General features: G+C 47.6%; 1 protein-coding gene across 3 annotated transcripts; it reads right to left on the minus strand.

Moving 5' to 3' along the window:
• Positions 1–834: 834 nt before the first annotated feature.
• On the minus strand, positions 835–13,488 carry TOP3A (DNA topoisomerase III alpha). Of its 3 annotated transcripts, none has more exons than XM_067306332.1 (20): positions 13,458–13,488; positions 12,005–12,108; positions 10,658–10,717; positions 10,162–10,235; positions 9,298–9,373; positions 8,660–8,768; positions 8,251–8,394; positions 7,528–7,698; positions 7,159–7,259; positions 6,951–7,025; positions 6,753–6,835; positions 6,416–6,623; positions 6,055–6,240; positions 5,640–5,769; positions 5,096–5,209; positions 4,854–5,019; positions 4,276–4,419; positions 3,853–3,975; positions 2,810–3,549; positions 835–1,767 (listed from the first exon to the last, which is right to left on the minus strand). In XM_067306332.1, the coding sequence occupies exons 2-20, from the start codon at positions 12,101–12,103 to the stop codon at positions 1,598–1,600; spliced, it is 2,973 nt and encodes a 990-aa protein (XP_067162433.1). In that variant the 5' UTR covers positions 12,104–12,108; positions 13,458–13,488; the 3' UTR covers positions 835–1,597. The 3 variants fall into 3 exon arrangements, with proteins under 3 accessions (XP_067162433.1, XP_067162432.1, XP_067162434.1); XM_067306331.1 differs by having other exon boundaries at positions 12,005–12,426; positions 13,458–13,477; XM_067306333.1 differs by lacking the exon at positions 3,853–3,975 and having other exon boundaries at positions 12,005–12,426; positions 13,458–13,477.
• Positions 13,489–14,025: the final 537 nt, after the last annotated feature.

The following is a 14,025-nucleotide window of genomic DNA, read 5'->3' on the forward strand; positions in this document are numbered from 1 at the left end:
TGCCATGCTTTGGTCAGCTCCATACTGCATTACAAAGCCTCTTAATCCTGTTAATTTAGCCAGCACGCCTGTATTTTTAGGCTACAGCTGTTAATAGTGGGAGTGAGGGTACCATAAAATGGAACATGGGTTCTCCTGACCGTACACCAGAGATTTATGCTTGATAGCAAAGAACTGCTGCAAAGTTAAAGGTGCTTTTCTCCCTCATGCAGACTTTAGAGCCCCCCTGTGCTACTGTGATCTCCCCTCCTTCAAGCTACCCTCTAGAAAGTGCTTCAGCCTCCTACCTACCCTGGCTGCTGCATGTGCCTTGCTGCACCTTATTACTGACCCATAGGAATTGCTCTGTGCTCAGGAAAAAGCAGGGTTGCTGGAGGCGTCTTTAGCAGCACCAGAGGCTCTATGGGAAAAGAGGAATGCTGAGCTCCAGCAGAGGGGAAAAAACAGAGGTTTGTGGTTCTAATTACTTTGATGTACAAAGGAAGCCCAAACAGGGAGGGAAGAGGTAGCTTGGCTCGCTGAAGGAGTTCAGTCTAAACTAACTGAAGGGGGGGAAAAAAAAGTCCCTCCAGGTTCAGCCAGTTGTTGGTCTTTCCCTGGACAGCAACACTACAACAGATGCAGCTAATAAACTACTTTCCTCCTCTGCCCTTCTGCAGCTCACTTCTAAATAAAGCCACAGGGAGTTTCTGCCAAGAAAGCTCTTATATTATTCCGATGAGTGAGTGAATGGAAAGAGCAAAATCTGGGTGGATGCTTTTATAGTAATAGCTCAACTATTTTAAGTATGAAGAAGTAACAAGGCAGAGCTAAGAGTGATTCACTGTAACAAAGTTAAAATAAAATCATCTTTTAATAATAACCTTATTAGTCTGACCAAAATAACTTCCATTAACTAGCAGCATCATATAGGCATGCCTCAATGCTTGAGGAAAAACTTAGTTTCAAATTCAGAAGCTGTCTAAAATGAAGGCTCTTTCCAAGCACTTCAGTTGAGCTTCCCTTTCAGGGCAAGCACCAGATCATCTTCTCTGCACCTGGCTCCTCTTCTCAGGCAGGGACAACCAAGGTAAGGAAGGTACTGGACTATGACAAGAAAGAAAGGGGAATGTTGCTCAGATAACCTCAACTCAGAAACTTTCCACACTGTGGAAAGCTAGGGATTGAGAAGAGCTAAGCAGCCCTGGTGGCTGTCCCAGTGGCTAAGAACTGGCTCTTGCTCATGTAGAAAGGCCGCATGAAGCAACCACCACAGTGGGAGCTGCAGGCAGATCCAGTGCTGTTTTCCCTGCAGACCCACACCGTTTCCAAACGCTTCCTTGTAATGTTTAGAGTATCCTGATCGGCTCAGTGGAAGAGCAGCTGAAACCACAGGCTGACGCCAATAATGGAGCCACCTTTCAAAGCTGGTTTGACTCTTGCTGCCCAGGCTTATATTGCATGCTATCCCTTGGCAGGAGCAGACAACTACCAGCCTTTCCAGAAAGCACTCAGCACAGACCGGCTTATAGACTCCAGTTCCTTTCAGCAGTAATTGCTGCCACAGCGGCTTGCAATCCTGGACCTTTCAGATTTTCAAGAGATGTCCATCTGGGGCTCAGTGGTCTTGAGGGCAAGTTTTCCTGGTGTGGCCAGGCTGGTGGCAAATGCTACAGGTCCGTGGTTTCTTGGCAGTGGCTGCTGAGGAAAGACTGCTTGGTCTCTTAGCTTTACTTCCCAGCTCTCTTCCACTGCTCCCAAAATGGTTCAAAGAATCTCCAGAAGCTCCTAGAAAGAAACAACGTAGACATAAGTACCTTTGATAAAAGGAGTTGAGAAACAGAAGCTAGGTTCAAAATGGCAGTAAATCGAGGATTTGAATCAAATTGTTCTTGAAACTACACTAGCTTCAGATTTGTCTGAATTTAAATGCTACCCATTTGTTTTGCAATACTAACTAAACATAGGATCAGAACAGGGAAACCTCATCTTTCTGGTTGCATGCTCTGGTCTACAGCCAAAGCAGAAACAATGAAACATGCCAGAGTAAAACTTCTTTTTAAGCAGTTTTGAAAACTTAATTCTACCCCTTTAGGGCCTAATGTCTAAAACAGAAGAAGCTGACATTAAAGATCTCTCAGATCACATTTCTACCTCTGTACTTTGCTTACAGCTCCTTGGTGTCAGTGTCCTTTCTTTCAGATCCTTATTTTGTGATTTAACAGCCCTTTGAGTACTTGCTTTCACCACCTTTCCCCTGCAACCACACTCGGTTTCTCAGCTGTGATCAAAGCTTCAGAAAGACTTGGCTTTTCACTGCATTCCTAAACTAGGCCAGAGGGAGCAGCATGGCTTTCCTGGCATGACAGAATGAGGTTTAAGATCTCCAAAAGTGATGTTGCTGCTTCAACCCTCTATCAAATCAAACAGCTTTCTCAAAGCTGAACACCAGAATTTGGGAGGACAATCCCCCAACGGACTGTTGGAAAATGTAGTGGGCTTTATCCACTGAGTCATGGATGCTCCAACTTACAGCACGGATCTTGGTGGATGTGTGAAACAACACTGTATTCTGCTGGCATTCAGAGGAAGGTAAGTCAGATTTGATTGTTACAAGCAACATTTCAAAAATGCTATAATGCTGCTGACCAGCTCTTTTAAAAGACAAACCTGAAGTCTGTCAAATGTAGGAGTTGCTGTAAGAGTTGTCATGCTATGATAGCCTTATACAGCACCAACTTTTTTTTTAATTGTATATGACAAGTATCTGTTCAGTTTAGCTTTAAGAACAGTCCCCAGCCCTCATTCCTCACTCCAAGCCCAGCCTTACCTGGTGCCATGTTTTCGTCTGCCCACTGGAAGAAGCCGCACTGCTGGTCTCTGGGTTTAGAGCAGGTGTGGAACCGCCGTCCTTTGTTAGGCCCGTCCTTTTGGACGGTGCGCGTGACGGCCGGCTGATCGCACTTGCAGACTGTGCCGCCCCCACCTCCTGAATCGGAGCTGTTGCTTTCGAAGAGCTCTGGGCCTCTCCCTCCTCCTGGGCTCTGAAAGCCTGCTGGGCCCCTTCCCCCAAAGGGCCGGGGCGGCGCAGAGCCTGGTGGAGCCGCGTTGCCTCTGTCCTCTGACTGCTGATCAGCCCAGAGGAAAAAGTTGCAGGTACTGGCACCGCATTTGTAAAACTGCCTGCCTTGATTGGGCCCTTCTTTGCGCACAGTTAGCAGCACTGCTTCGTTCCCACAGTTGCACATCACTGCGTCGTTCCCATCCTCTGGAGCTGCAGAAGGAGCAGGCCTGGGTGCCCTTGTTGAACTCAAGGATAGTAGGTGCCCTGAGGTCAGGTTTGTGGTCCTCCTCACGTGCCTGTTATCGCCACCAACCCCTCTGTTAAAGGAGTGGTTGGCCTGCAAGTGATTAGCTTGCTGGCTGGCTGAGCACACGGGTTGGGATGACCTGTGCAAGTATTTCAGGTCCAAGAGCTCTCTTAGCATCTCATCACAGCCTCCAATACAGCCGACAAACTCCAGGGGCATCATGGGTGGGACACTGCCTCTCTTGAACTTAAATTTCAGTCTAAAAGAAAAGGAAGAATAAAAGTCTCCCTGTTCATATAACTCCTCATCAACCAAGCTTGATTTGGACTTGATTAGTATTAAGTGGTTTTTTTTCTTTTTCTTTTCTTTTTCTCTCCTGCTGTACTTACACTGGTTTCCTCTCTCTTCTTACCATCCCCTAGCCATGAGAGTGCTGCTCTGGCTTTCCAAGACCAGAACAGAAGAGTTGCCCAGCCTGGTCCGTGGAAGTCTCTGGCCCTGACAGCTAACAGGTAATGTCTGAGGGGCTGTATTTGCCTAATGAGTAACTAGTGCAACTCACCTGTGAACCGGATGGGGTTTGCACACAGCGCAGACACTCTCATCCTTAGCTACGTCCAGCACAAAGTCAGGAAACCAGACTGCAGTTTTACAAGCTGGATAGCCCGTGCAGCTGAGATAGAACCTGCCATGGGATAAAGGGACTGAATGAGGAAGAGGTAAAGTCAAGACAGTCAGTGACTCTTTCTCCCTCTTCTCCTCAGCTATCGCTTGCTACAGAAACTGTCAAAACAATTTTTAAGAGCAAATATGTACTGGAGAGAGAGGTTCAGCTGAGTCCGTTAAGTTTGTGTAGCTGGTGGGGTTTGCTAGCTGCAGCCCAGGCTGTTATATGCACTGCACAGAGGACAGGTAAATGAACAATGCCCAGCAGCACACAAACCAACGCAGAAGGTTACTTTCTGCAGCAGGGAAGACTACCAACCCGCCATTCTTCTTGGTCTTCAGGACCATATCATTGTCGCACTGTGGACACTTTCGAATGGAAACCGGCATTGCTGGGTAGACTTCCTCTTGCTCTGCAATTTCTGTGGCTTGTCCAAAATACTGAGCCAGGGCTTGATCCAATCTAAAAAACAAACAAGCACAACATCCTGTGTGTCTCCTCTGCAAGGAGTAACCAGGCAGTGGATTGGTGTCCTTCAACCTCAGCACAGCCCCTTTGAGATCCAGCCATCTGCGCAAGTACATCAGTTCAGCATGACGACTGCTATAGGCTGGCCACGAGCGCAACATGAAAGAGGTCAGTGCATGTTGCCTTTCCTTTGACCAGCTCTGAATTTAATTCAATGAGTTTAAACACAGATGGGCAATTAGCTGGCACCAGCTCATGACAGCATGCCATACTGCAAGTCCTCCCTTCTCTTGCAAACGCCTGCACGTGCTGGATAGAGCTCCAGGGAAACAGTGTTATGGGAACCCTCTCCACTCCGGACCCAGCCCCAGAAGCTTACACCTCCCAGAACAGCAAAGCAAACTGAGGAGGGCAAAGACAGGACTCACTTGTTGGCTCTAGCCACAGCCTCGATGAAGACTTCCTTATACTTCTGGACCTGCTGCTGCAACACTACAAGTTTGTCTTTCTTCCCCTCACAGATCAGCTTCAGGTCAGCCTCCAGCTCAGCTCGAAGGTCAGGCTTGGACATCTCATAGCCCATGGAATCATAACCTGAGGAACATACGGCATGGTGAATGAAATGAAGGAGTAAGGAATCTGTTCTCTACCTAAAAAGCACTGCCCTTACCTTCAACCAGCCCCATGCCCAGGTGGCCTGGAAGGAACCTCTGATCCGCAGTAAGGCCCACATACATCCGCAGCTTAATGGTCTCAATGTGCTCAGCGTGAGTGGCATCAGTCCCTGAAAGCAACCAGGCTGTTAGTTGAATGAGATGCCAAGAAGTGATTTTTCCCTGTGTCTACTGCAGAGTGCAAGGTGCTAAATGGGCAAAAAGAAGGAAAGAACTTATGGCCAGGAGCAGCACCATCCTCAACTCCTGCTGACACCAAGGCCGACAAGTTGCTGGCAGGCACAGCCGAGACCCTAAACTGCATGTCCCGCAAGGTATCTAATTGGGGCTGCTCTGCAGACTCCTTAGGATCTCTGGGCTTTGCCCACAGGTTTCTACTATCCCTTTGCTCCGAATATTTAAGTGATATCTTATCTGAAGTGGCATTTAGAAAATTCCCTAGTCTGAAGACAGGACAGAACTGGTATTGGACAAGTTGAGAAGGAGAAGCATATGAACAAAGCTCTCAGGAGAGCCTAAGATCACACTGCCAATACTGACCAATGCCGTGTTTCTCCATGAGCGCAATGAGATCTGCTTCGGTGAGGAGCGATGGAGGGCTGGTTTCCCCATCCACCATCTCCACTGTGGTGGGCTGAAAACGAGACCCTTTCTGATATACTGGGATAACCTGAAGAAAGGAGAATCTCTGTGAAACTACCTTCTGCACCATTCACTGAAGGCAAAATACTAACATTAACAGCACTATACAAACTATAGTATAGCTTAAAAGCACTAACTATACAATACTAACACTAACAGCAAGCTGCAGCAGTAATACAGCAGCACCCTGTTCTGCAGGAAATTCAGCCCTCAGGGTCCTGAGGCAATAAGGCTTTCACATTGGTACAACCAAGTACAAATTTAAACTCCAAGTACTTTAACCTCTCCCATCGATGATATCCAAGGGTATTACCTTATCGCTCCACTTCTCATAAGGATAGACTTCCAGATAGTTTCGGGCCAAGATCATTAGTCCTTGAGCGACGAATCGCTCTTTAGCGATGTCAATCTCCACAGTTGTTTCCTGTCCCTTGGCATCTTGAGAGCAGCAAGCCAAAAAATGGCGCACAATGAATTCATATAGTCTCTGCTCATTCCCCTAATATTAAACAGCAGAAGAATGTCAGTCTCCTCCAGTGTTAGTGAGATGTCAAGAGATAATAGCGAGATGTCAGGTCCAGGATACTATATTAATGACCATATTTATAACACTCCTAGCTTTATATATCAAGCAATGCAAACTATCAAGTTATCTCTGCCTTTATCAAACTCACCTGCAGGTTAGCAGTGTATTTTGTGGGATGAATGGGAGGGTGAGCCTGATCTGATTTGGTTCCATTCCGAGGGGTTGGCCCACCCTCATCCAAAATCCTCTGTGCAAACGCTCCCCAGCTTTGGTCCTGCGTCTGCTGTTGTACCAAGGCAGAGAGGTTCAGCTCCTTGGGGAAAATGTTGGTCTCAGTTCGGGGATAGCTTATAAACCTTAAGAAGAAAGGTGAAGGAGGACTTTAGGAAGAGCTCTGAGGCACTTCCCATTTTGGATTAAAGGCCATTTATTTTTTTAAAGAATTGAGTTCATCAAGCCAGCACACCCAAATCTATCTTTCTTACCCTTGAGTGTAGAGTTTTTCTGCTATTCTCATGGTTTCTTTTGCATTTATTTTCAGTTTACGGGAAGCCAACTTCTCAAGTTCCTGTGTTGAGAAGAGCCAGAAAAAATGCATTTGTGGCATAATTCTGAGGTGAGTAAAATATATGTTAAAAGCTCCTTTCAGATAAGTCTTTTTAGCTTTGTTGTATCAAACATACCACGGTGTCCAGGGGCAGAGGTCTCCATTTGCTCTTTGGCTTGCTTGCAACCTCAACGACAATTGCTACAGGATCCTAAACACAGAGTAGGCAAAATGCAAAATTTCCTTGAAGAGTTTAAAAGGACTGTTCTTCAAATAACTTGAGCAAGAAAGATGCTGGAAATGTTTGGTTGATACTGGATTATACTATTTACAAACTTTCCTACCTCCATACACATGTGGTAAAGGACCAGGCATGCTGTGTGATTAAATAGTCGATTCCTCTTCCAGTTGAAGACCACAGTGCTGTCCTCATGTTCATGTGTCACTGAGTTGAAAACACAGAGTGATGCATACAGTAATAACATAATTCAAAGACAGCAGAGGCAATGGGGCCATACTTCTGGGGAACATTTCCAGCTCGGCCGAATGATCATGGCAAAGGAAGAGGAAATCACCTCTGCCACAGTGTTTGTTCATTGCCCTGATACTTTTCCTCCGATACATATTTTATACTAAATATTAGCTTTCATTTTCTTTTCAAACACACCAAACCCTGTAAGATGGAGCTGAGTGCTCGCTTCCCCCCAACATACCTTTGATTTTATAGAAAGCTTCAGGAACAAAGGCCTGGATGGCTTTAAAGCGTTCAACTACAAACCCCAGTGTTGGGAACTGGCAGCTACCATAGCTGATCAGTTGATCTGCTAGAACATCAGGGAAAATCTTCTGGAGCCTCAGTGTCTGGAATCTGGTGAAGGCAGCACCTGAGAAATAAAATGGATGCTAGAATTGAATAATAAAACATCAGAACATAATCACACACCATTTCAGAGCCTTTTATTTTTTTATAGTAGTCTGAAATCAAAATTGCAGAAGCCTATCAGCTATACACGAACTATAAATTTAACATTTGCTTCAAAGAGTGTGTTGTTTCCAGTAAAACAGGAGATGTGACTTAGATCAGAAACAACTAAGAAAAAAAAAATCAGATTTACAACACTGGAGTTTAGGCATTTCTGTCTTGCATGGGGGATACAGTCGCAGATGATTTTGAAACATCCATTGCTGGGCTTTAACAATGTGAATTCAGTGAAGTTGAATGAGAAGCCAGGAAGACCATAATGGCCAGCTATCTAGTTTACACAGTAGTCTAAGCAAGTGCAGGTATTTAAAGATAACGAACTGCACACTGGTAAAGCTGGCACAGACTATCCCCTGCCCACCTACCCCACTTTTGCTCACTTCTCTTTGGAAGAGATGTATGCAGCAGCTCAGGCCTAGCAGCCTCTTTTCATCTCCAAGATGTGTTTACGTACCTATCCTGAGGTCCAGCTCCTGCCTGACATCAACAGCATCACTAGTTTTTTGATCTGGCTGGGTGAGATTCTCACAGGCTGATCTGACAGCATGAAGTGTAATCTCTGAAAAACGAGCTCGGAAAACCCGAAGGTTTGGTTTTACTGTCAGACAAAAAGAGAAATCAAAAAGTGACTCAAATGACAATGGAAAAGAGTGATTAATAAGCAGCTGTCTTAAAAAGACTATGTTGTCAACCTATTCCACAGCCTTCTAATACATGAACGCATTTCTGGTGTACCCCACTCTACAATCAACATATTTAACCTGGACACGGAGAAGTTGTCTCTGTTAGATCTCTGAGCAGCGATACCTGTTAAATCAGCATTTTAATGGAACTCAGATTGATAGAGAAGACGTTCTACACACCAGCTTTGCAAACGTGAATTATTTCAAAACCAATGTTCTCTCCTTCTCGATCGCAATCAGTCCAGATCACCAGAGCTTGGCATTGCTGGACTTCTCGTTCCAGGGTTCTCTGAGAGGAGAAAACAGTACAGAATGAGACATGCCAGACCACTTGCTTTGTCATTTAACTTTAAAATGACTCACTAACTGAACATAAAATACAACATGTATCCGTAGAATAGATTGTTGCAATAACATTTTGTAATCATGTGTCTCATGAGACTAGGCAGCTTTCAAAAGGACTGAGTCATTTATTTACATGTACTTCTTTGTTAAAATACATGACTTGATCAGATTGTACCACACAAATTGTTTTCTGGAAATGTCCTTTTTTTGTAAAAGTCAAGACACAAATACCAATTAGAAAAAAAAATTTACTGTTAACAAAGTAATTGTCCCTTTACTGCACTAATTGTGCAGGAGACTTTCAATGTCAGAGATGACCAGCATATATAGTCCTACAAAACACAGGAAGAATTTTCTAAATCCTAGAGGCTTAGAAGATAAGGACAAAGGTATGATCCTCCCTCTGTCTGAGACAATATTTGTAGAACCATCTCTGAACTCAGAGTTTCAGGGAAACTCTTACAAGTACATACCTTAATATCCACATAATTTTCAGGGCAATACTTCTCGGTTTCAGCATCAAAAAGTGCTAGGGGGTTGCAGCTATGCCTGGTAAACAGAAGATACGCAGTGTGCATAACAAACAAAAACTAAAATATATGTTGCAAGAGACTAACTGGTGCTCTCTTATAAGGAAGTGCCGCTCAGGTATTAGAAGGGTGAACACATCTAGTATTATGGACCTTGTCTTAGACAACTTTCGAGCTTGTGTGAAATACTGAGTTACATTTACTCAAAAGCAATAGACACAAAATGCTACCACAGAGAAAAACAAATTCAGAAGGCAGCCCTAAACAAGCAACTTCTCTCATTTCAAGTCCAGAGAACAAAACTGAGGCAAGTCAGACAAAAACTCCTGCTTCCCAGGACAACTGTCAGTTGAACAAAGAACACAGAAATGTCAATCAACTGTTGGAAATGGCTTATTTCCTTGGGGCTGCCTAAGTGTATTTTAATCACTGTTTTAACTTGGGTTTTGTTTTGTTTTTATTAAACACTCTGAAAATAGTCATTTGGTAAAATATTTTAATTATCCTATATAGAATTTAGTAGTTATGCTGGTCGACACGGCTACTTGAAGCGCACAGTGTCAGAGCTCCTTTCTGCTCCAGGAGTGTGGATTTCTACTGTTGAACCTGAAGTACGGTCTCTTTTAGTTGACAAAAACGTGTCGCCTCAGGGGAAACATTCACACTAACTAGTGTGCTCCATGTTGACTACATCAGTCCTGTTCTACAGGCTGGCCTTGGGACTTGCACCGCGCTGCTCAGCTCAGCTCAGGATTAAAGGCAGAGAATGGCAACCCCTTCTCCTGTGGGGGGGTACTGAGTACTAACCATTTGCGAAAAGGCAACTTAAAATCATGAGCCAGTAAATGTCCTGACACGGACGTCATCACCATAGTAACATTCTGCAAAAGACAGAGCAAGGTAATTAGTGTCTATCTTTTGCTAAAAACTGCCCAGAGCCCACAGTCTTGATGCAATTCTCAGTTCACACAAAATCAGTGATATCTCCCTCCTGCTATTGTCATTTTCTCTCCACAAGAAGCTAAACCCATATCCTTATCCTGAATTTGTGTAGGATGCTCCCAATTCTAAATAACAAAATGTCTTTTGACAGATGGAAAATAGAAGAACAGAAGGTTGAAAGACATAAGGCAATACAACAGGTCAGTGGTTGAGCTAAAAGAACGTCCGACTCCTTTGTATGTCGTCTTTGGACAAATGTCCCCATCCCTGGATATGCATTTCATAAATGCTGACAAATGGCTTTTGATAATTAGTATTTTGCACTTCTCTAAACCAGAAGGGGTAAGAAAGAAACTTCTACCTGGCCAAACATCTGGTAGTCATACTCGTAGATCTTGTTGAACTTGGAAAACCCTTCTCTCTAGAAGAAAAAGGAAAGTTGTCGTTTCAGGCTTTCAGCAGAAATCAAACACATCTCATCTCAGTTCATACCTACTGTTATGACAGAACAAACAGAAGTACAGGGCAAGAGAAAATCGGATGTTGTAGCTAATATGCAAAGGCAAGATAGGGTGAAAGGAAGTTGCCCATATCATTTGCAGAGTCAGGGAAATGGTGCTTTCCATTGTAAGAGTATTTCAAAACATGCCTGAAGGGGAAGCCAGGCTTATCGCTCCACAGATGATGAAGACAGACAGTAGGAAACGGAGTGATTTGTTTTAATGGGGTTTGCCAGTAGCAAAGACAAATATTCCCCATTCCCGACAACTAACTGTCCTGCTCCAAACCACAACTAGGGTGTCAGCCCAGGATCCCCTTGACTACCTTTCACCTGACCGAGATTTGTGGAAGTTTCTAGACTGGATACAAACATTTGTATTTTCTTCTATAGAAGTATGTCAATACCTTCATTGACTGGGCTATCAGCGCTCAGATTCTCAATAACATCTTGCATTTCTATCACAGTTCTGACCTAGAAACACCTCACAAACATTAGCTCTTCTAAGCACTCTATCAAAGGTATTAGGTATAAGGTAAACTGAAATACCAAGTAATTATGCAAACTGTCAATGGTCACAAAACAAAGCAGCAGCAGAGAGACGAGATCTTTGAACTCCTCTTCTCCTAACCACAAACCATCTTTGCTTTATTATGTGAACTTTCATAAACTCTGATACTTGCTGATGCTGCAGAAGCAGCATTTTTTAACTAGGAAATGCATGCCAGCAGATGGTTTCAGTTCCTAATGTCTTTTACATACACTGCAAAGCTAGGAAAAACACAGGGAACCCTCACAGATGAGCTCAATGCCTAGAAAAGGCAGAGAGACAGCACACAACTGGAGAGCTAAATTCCAACAGGAGTTAAGTGACAAAAAAAAAGGAGTCCAAGACTTCCAAAATACACCTGGGCAAGTGGTGTTTGTCCACTTCACAAATTAAAATGGTTAGCATGCCCTGGCATGGTCAGCAAAGGCCGGAGACAAAAACAGTGCAAGACGCTGAATGTGCTGATTTGAAACGCTCACGTCAAGTCCTGCAGAGCAGGCCAGGGCTGCACACAAGGTACGGATGTACCTGAGAGCAGGACGGAGCTGCATCGCAGCTGAACCCACGCTCCGATGAGCTGACCGTCTCCAGACAGTTAAGCTGGATCTGTAGGACTATTAGCAAGCAATAAGGAGGTGTGAGAAGTGATATATTCCTACCCGTCGCATTCTGCTGTTGGAGAGAAGATCTGCAATTCCTTTGGCAGCATCATTCTTCTCAGCCACGCACAGGACCTTCCGGATCCTTTGCAATGTCATATCCTCTGCAGCCCGAGAGAAGAGACGCCAGGGCTGAGGCAGCATCCTGACTCCACAGCTAGCAAAGAGCCTCACTTGAACGTTCATTACAGTCGATGGTGACAGCTCCCACGGTGCCAAAACATGTTATTGTATCTTCGTGCTGGGACCAGTTCCCCCCCAGGGAGTTGAGCCCCTTTAGCACGCAGAGCAGTCCCTAAAAGTCCCCTCGATGGATCTTTAACCAGTGATCTAGGGGGGGCCCATGGCATCCTGCGAGCAGACACCTCTGTCAGATCACCCTCGTGCGAGTCACGGCGCAGCCCCCTCCGCACGCGGCAGATCTGCAAGGAGCAGCTGAGCTGGACAAGGCATCTCTGCTCCCCCCACAAAAACAGCTCACCCGTGGCTCCCGCCCTCCTTCCGGCACCCCACAGCCTGGGAAAGGGTCCCCCCTCAACACCCTCCCACCCTGACAGGGCCTTTCCTCATCCTAGGGCAGGTCCCCCGGCACCCCACTCGGGACAAGCTCTCTTCTCACCCTGGGATGGGCCCCTCACCCCGGAAGAGGCCCCCTTGCCACCCCCCAGACTCTCTCCTCACCCCTGACAGCCCCCGCTGCCCCTCTAGGCTCTCTCCTCACCCTCCACAGACTCTGTCACACCCTCTCCCCCAAGCCTCTCCTCACCCCGGGACAGGGCCCCCTGCCACCCCCCCAGACCCTCTCCTCACCCCGGGACAGGGCCCCCTGTCCCCCCCCCCCCAGATCCTCTCCTCATGCCGGGACAGGGTTCCCTGTCATCACCCAAGACCCTCCCCTCACCCTGGGACAGGGCCCCCTGTCACCACCCCAGACCCTCCCCTCACCCCGGGACAAGCCCCCCCGTTACCCCCCCCAGACCTTCTCCTCACCCTGGGACAGGGCCCCCTGTCACCCCCCCCAGATCCTCTCCTCATGCCGGGACAGGGTCCCCTGTCACCCACACCAGATCCTCTCCTCACCCCGGGACAGGGTCCCCTGTCATCACCCAAGACCATCCCCTCACCCTGGGACAGGACCCCCTGTCACCACCCCAGACCCTCCCCTCACCCCGGGACAAGCCCCCCCGTTACCCCCCCCAGACCTTCCTCTCACCCTGGGACAGGGCCCCCTGTCACCCCCCCCAGACCCTTCCTTCACCCCAGGACAGGGCCCCCTGTCACCACCCCCCAGACCCTTCCTTCACCCCAGGACAGGGCCCCCTGTCACCCCCCCAGACCCTCTCCTCACCCTGGGACAGGGCCCCCTGTCACCTCCCCAGACTCCTTCCTCACCCCGGGACAAACCCCCCGTCACCCCCCCGGCCCCCTCCTCATCCCCAGCCCCTCTCCTCACCCTACAGCCCTCACTCCCGCGCTCCCGCTGTCGCAAAGCGTGGCGGGACGGGGCGCACTTTACCTCTCCGTTACGTCTTGCCGTAAAGTGCCACCACGAGCGGCCCTGGGGCGGCAGAGAACTACAGCTCCCAGGATGCCCCGCGGCGCGCCTTTATTTTCCCCCGCCCCCTCCGCCTCGGCTCGGTATTTCCTCTCGCCTCTGGGGCCCGCCCGCGGGTTTAAGTGAAGCCGAGACGGCGGCGGCAGCGGCGCCTTAAATTAAATAAATAAACAGATAGATAAAATAACAGCCCTTAAACGTCAAACGCGAGGGGGCGGCGGCTTCGCTTCCGGGCGGCGGGTGAGAGGCCGCGGGGTCATGTGACCCCAAGATGGCTGCCGGGCTGCGGCGGCCGTGAGGCGGCGGCGGCGGCGGGGCCGGGGCGCCCGGCCATGGCGGGGCTCTGAGGCGGCGGCGGCGGCGGCAGAGCGGGCGCTGCGCTCCCTCCGCCGGAGCTGAGGCGGGGGCCCGGCTGCGGGCGGGCCGGGGCCGGGGCCTGGGCAGGGGGCGCCGGAGCGGGGCGTCC

Source organism: Apteryx mantelli, chromosome 16 (genome assembly GCF_036417845.1).
Source record: "Apteryx mantelli isolate bAptMan1 chromosome 16, bAptMan1.hap1, whole genome shotgun sequence".
NCBI lineage: Eukaryota > Metazoa > Chordata > Aves > Apterygiformes > Apterygidae > Apteryx > Apteryx mantelli.

Coding starts and splice junctions, on each gene's coding strand:
- TOP3A (XM_067306331.1), bottom strand. CDS start 12,190: ATGAACGTTCAAGTGAGGCTCTTTGCTAGCTGTGGAGTCAGGATGCTG. Junction 8,769..9,297: donor AAAATTATGTGGATATTAAG/GTATGTACTTGT, acceptor TTCTCCTCTCAG/AGAACCCTGGAACGAGAAGT. Junction 5,020..5,095: donor GGGCATGGGGCTGGTTGAAG/GTAAGGGCAGTG, acceptor TATGTTCCTCAG/GTTATGATTCCATGGGCTAT.